The following is a 5,258-nucleotide window of genomic DNA, read 5'->3' on the forward strand; positions in this document are numbered from 1 at the left end:
TTTTCTCACTTGCTTGCTATATATAGAAAATGGTAATTCGCGGGAAAATGAAAGTTTCGCGAATCTGATTTTTCCGGCATCATTCTCCATGAATTCTAAGATAGGTTTTGGCAAAGGAATTCCTAAGCTAAGAAGATGTCTCCTTGTATTTTTGGCAACTAATGCAAAGTCGGTGCAAAGTCGGTGTAAAACTATTTTACCCGATAAGTTGCTTTTTGCATCGAATGTCGGAATGGAAAACTTCCTTCTGAAGAAAGATTGAAACCATCAAGAGAAATGGGTGTACGCGTGTAGAATATCCATTTGAAGCTCTGAATAGATAAAGTCTTCATTGTCGAGAAATTCTAGGGTTTTGAAATACCAGGGATTCGGTTTCGGCAAACTTCCGATGATTGGAATCGGACGTTCGTAGATCCTAGAGTTTCGCCTCGAAACGATTGTGATATATGGAAAAAGAGAAGTTCTAACATTTCTCTGAAGATTTTTGGAATTAACTTCCGTCGTGCCTAAAAGTGAAAATCAGCTATATACTAGGGTTTCTGACCTAGGTTTAAGCGTATAACGATCGTGCTATAACTTTTATCGATCATGATGTAATCCTTTGACTTTTCCTGAACTTTCTCCTTCATAAATTTATTTCATTTGGTAAACTCTAGTTCAGGTTTCCCTTCACAATACATCAACCCTAATCGTAAAGGGAAATCTCTTCCACTGATCCTAAGCTTAAAAAAACTTGGGTCTTACACTGCCTACCGGCTACTTTTTTTCTAATGGCTACTTTTTTGTATAAAAATATAAAATGAAAGATATAATATAGGTAGGACGTCTGAATCAATAATTTTTCAACATTAATTTAACACGTTAAACCAAGATTTTCATTTTCAATATCTATTACGTTACAACTTACAACCAAGATATTCATACTCTACAAATATTAAAAATCCAAGACACTACTAGCAAGTAGAAGTAACCAAATCCATTCCTAATGCTCAACAATGGCTTCTTGCCACCAAAGTTTGCCAGGAAAAATCCATAGTAGCAGCAGCAGCTGCTGCTTTGATGAACACCAAGTGGTGGTGGTTATGGTACCTTTCCCTGAACAAGGACATCTCAATTCACTCCTGAACTTGTCACGCCTCATTTTGTCACACAACATACCTGTTCATTTTGTTGGCACAGCCACTCACAATCGTCAAGCCACACTTCGTGTCCAAGGTTGGGACCCAAACTCCATTTCAAACATCCATTTCCATGATTTCAAAGTTCCTTCATTTGCTTCTACTCCTCCTAACCCCAATACTGAAACCAAAATGCCATCTCACACGAATCCTTCCTTTGAAGTCTCTTCACATTTTCGTGCGCCTTTGGTAGCCCTTCTCCAATCCCTTTCATCTGTGGCTAGAAGGGTCATAGTGATCCGTGACTCCCTCGTGGCATCAGTGGCACAAGATGCTAAAAACATAGCAAATGTTGAGAATTACACATTTCACTGCACCTGTGCCTTCAACCTCTTCCTGTACTATTGGGAGGAGATGGGCAAACCTCCACTAGAAATCGGACATATACTAGAAGTTCCTTCTCTGGAAGGATGCTTCACCCACCAAATGATAGAAATTATGATTGAACAAAGTGAGTTCGTGAAATTCAACGATGGAAACATATACAACACAACCAGAGAAATTGAAAGGCCTTACATGGAGTTTATGGAAAGCATCACTGGTAGCAGCAAGCATTGGGCACTTGGGCCCTTCAACCCTCTAACTATTGAGAATAAGAAATCAAGGCACTTTATCATGGAGTGGCTTGATAGACAAGAGCCAAAATCTGTTATATATGTATCTTTTGGGTCAACAACAACCTTCACAGAGGAACAAATTGAACAGATAGCAAATGGATTGGAACAAAGCAAGCAAAAATTTATCTGGGTGCTGAGAGATGCTGATAAAAAATACATCTTTGGTGGAGATAAAGTAAAAGAATATGATCTTCCAAATAGGTTTGAAACGAGAGTTGAAGGCATGGGGCGAGTTGTCAGAGACTGGGCGCCCCAATTGGAAATTCTAAACCACCCTTCAACAGGAGGGTTTATGAGTCACTGTGGATGGAATTCCTGCATGGAGAGCATGTCCATGGGGGTGCCAATAGCAGCATGGCCTATGCAATTTGACCAGCCAAGAAATAGTGTTTTGATAACTCATGTGCTAAAGGTTGGTTTGGTAGTGAAGGACTGGGCTCAAAGAGATGAGTTGGTGACCGCTTCAGTTATTGAGAATGCAGTGAGAAGGTTGATGGAAACAAAGGAAGGAGATGAGATGCGAGAGAGAGCAATGAACCTTAAAAATGCCATCCATAGGTCCATGGATGAAGGTGGAGTCTCTCGTATGGAAATGGAATCTTTCATTGCTCATATAGCTAGATAGTATTATTTAATCACACATGCTTCTAGTATACACAGAATATGTAAAATAGGTTTGGCAGAAAATTATGTAGATCTCTGTTTCAATATATCATCTGGTAAACTTTCTGGAATGAATATGTATGTATGCCATGTTTTTGCAAACATAAGTTTTCTTATCTAGACATTTTAAAACAATCCTTCTCTAATGAGAATAACTGAGCTTAACTGTAGCCCATGGATCCAGTGAGTCCCGGGTAAGATATATATCTGTCTAAAGTAAAATACATTTAGAGAGTTAACTCTAAGTAAAAAATATTGCAATAACTAGGAAATTATTCGCTTGCTCCAGGAATAACTTTTGTCATACTAATGTCTAATCTATTTAACATCTAATATCAGACCAAGTAACCATTATATCTATTAATTAGCAAGTGCAAGCAGGAGACAAGGATTGAGTGAGAACTTATCTTTTACATTGTATCACAGTCATATAATCATATACACCACACAAAGGCTCAAAGCATAAAAACCAAGGTGAGAAATATGGCCTCACCTCAGCCTCTCTTCTTCTGTGAGTTACCTCTTGTACTTTCTTCATAAATTCTTATTCTTTAAACTTTCACCTTTGCTACAGTAGCATTGCCACTGCATTAACAATTTTACCATCCAAAGTCAATTGAATATTTCTTTTTTTCTTAAAAGAAACTAAGCTTCATGAAATAAAACAATAAATTGTCATAAATCACCTCTGTTCTTAGTTTGAATTGTTTCTGGTTAGGGAATAGGGACTTTTAGCTGTTGCTTCTTCTTCCAATTCCAACTTGTTCCTCCAAAAGTCCCTGATGATTCCAAGCTCTGAAACCCATTTCATCAAAACTCAAAACTTCATTAACCATTCTATATTTGTACTACTTGAATATAACAATGACAATAACATAGGCTATGGTACTGCTACCAGCTTTTTCCTAACAATGAGAATCGTATTGTGAAACAGGTGAAAGATTCAAACCTACCACCACGCATCCATCATAATCTCCACAAGCCACAGAAGCGGCGAGACTTCGGAGAAAGGAAAGTTACTACCGTCTAATAAAACAAAAATGTTTGGATTAGATATATTTTCAGTCCCCTAAAATAGTGAATTAATGATTTTGATCCCTTTTATCCTAGTGTGATTACGAGGGTTGGCCCGCCCTGCGTAGGCCCGCAGTTAAGCGGTCCTATGTTTGCTCGGCTATAGTCCATGCTAATCCACGGGCCGGCCCGTGGACTTTGACCTATCTTATCTCTTTTTCCGCCTCTATGGTCTGCCCAGCGTAGGCCCGTAGTTAGGCGGTCATCTATTTTGCAGGCTGCCAGCGCTAGACTGCAGGGCGACCCGTGGATTTCGACCCGCTTACCCAACTCTACTTATTCCATTTTTGTGCATTAGTGACGGTTTTCAAACCGCCTCAAAATGTATTAGGGGTAGCTTAAACTGCCACAAAAATGAATGAAGAGACCAAAGACAATAATTCACTATTTTAGGGGTGTCAAAAACATATTTAAGCCAAAATGTTTTGTTCACGCCTCCCTTACATAGTGTTTGGTTGGAGATCAATGGAGGGGATGGGTTATTTTTAAAGTTTTTATATTTGGTTTATTATATTAAAGTGGAGGGGAGGAGAATGGAGGGGTCAAAACTCATTTTAAGACAATTTTATCTCCCCTCTAAAAATGGGTGGAATTGTAGGGTAGATATTTTTTAGACAAAAAATGTTCTTCTTCACTTTTAAAACTCTTCATAATTTTGCTGCACTTTTTTCTTTTCCTCGCGGTGGCCTTCATTCCTCGCTCTCACATCCTACTTCTCTTCCATGAACTGGTTCGTACCAAATATGACAAAAGCATGTTTATCTGTGCGTTATTGTCAAACAACCAATTATCTCAAAAGTTTCTCACGTAAGAGCCACTTGGGCTTGAAGTGTGAATAAATGCACAAACACACCTACCATATGCTTTAGTTCAACTTTTTATTAGAAGAATTGGAGGTGGCAAGGATCGATAAAGCAACATAGAGCTGACCTTGAGTGAACACAGGTGTAAGTAGATAGATACAAAACAACATGAGATAGAAATTTAACATTGACTCTTGGTTATAGTCATTGCAAAGCATAAGGTATCACCAGATTACTTGCGTTAACTAGAACAGTACAAGGTAAAACACTTTTTGATTACTCACTTTAATGTGTGCGAATGCTAGAAGATAAAAATAAGGTGTTTTTCAATTCCTAAATGTGTAATTCTATTGCTTATAAGTCACTAAATTGTTCATTGGATACATTTGTTTATTTTACATGTAAACAATAGGTAAAACTCGATGCTACAATTAATTTAGTGTCGGTTTAGAATCGTTGTCAAGATACACTTTAAAGTGATAAAACATAATTTTTTAGCATTGCAAAAAAAAAACTCCGAAAACGCTACTACAGTACCCAAAAAGTTGAAGTTATTAACTTGCACAAAAGGCTTATGCTAATGGTATAAAATTAGTGTCGATTAACGCTCACTACAAGAAAATGCTCATTAATATAGGTCAAATGCTAACCATAATAAAGTAAAAGCTGACACAAAACTCAATTTAATGTTGGCGCCATGACACACTCTAAAATCTGAAATGCAGGAAGATATTTTTTTGGGCTTTAAAGCTGACATTATTCACTTTCCTAGCATATCAAAGCTGACATTATTCACAAAACTCAATTTAATGTTGATGTGACCACATCTGAGCTCACAAAGCTGACTTTTTTTTTTATCATTTATTAACTTTACCCTCCACCGTTGGATAGAGAGAGGATTTAGACATACACACCCTTATAAA

The 5,258-nt window shown here is 37.5% G+C and overlaps 1 protein-coding gene and 1 long non-coding RNA gene across 2 annotated transcripts; one reads left to right on the top strand and one right to left on the bottom strand.

Moving 5' to 3' along the window:
- Positions 1-995: 995 nt before the first annotated feature.
- Positions 996-2,420, top strand: LOC130730689 (zeatin O-glucosyltransferase-like). The gene has a single exon (XM_057582761.1). The coding sequence runs from the start codon at positions 996-998 to the stop codon at positions 2,418-2,420; it is 1,425 nt and encodes a 474-aa protein (XP_057438744.1).
- Positions 2,421-2,793: 373 nt separating this feature from the next.
- Positions 2,794-3,546, bottom strand: LOC130734223 (uncharacterized). The gene is made up of 3 exons (XR_009017836.1): positions 3,412-3,546; positions 3,145-3,253; positions 2,794-3,043 (listed from the first exon to the last, which is right to left on the bottom strand). It is a non-coding gene; the product is annotated as an uncharacterized LOC130734223 (long non-coding RNA).
- Between the last annotated feature and the right edge of the window lie 1,712 nt (positions 3,547-5,258).

Source organism: Lotus japonicus, chromosome 1 (assembly GCF_012489685.1).
Source record: "Lotus japonicus ecotype B-129 chromosome 1, LjGifu_v1.2".
NCBI lineage: Eukaryota > Viridiplantae > Streptophyta > Magnoliopsida > Fabales > Fabaceae > Lotus > Lotus japonicus.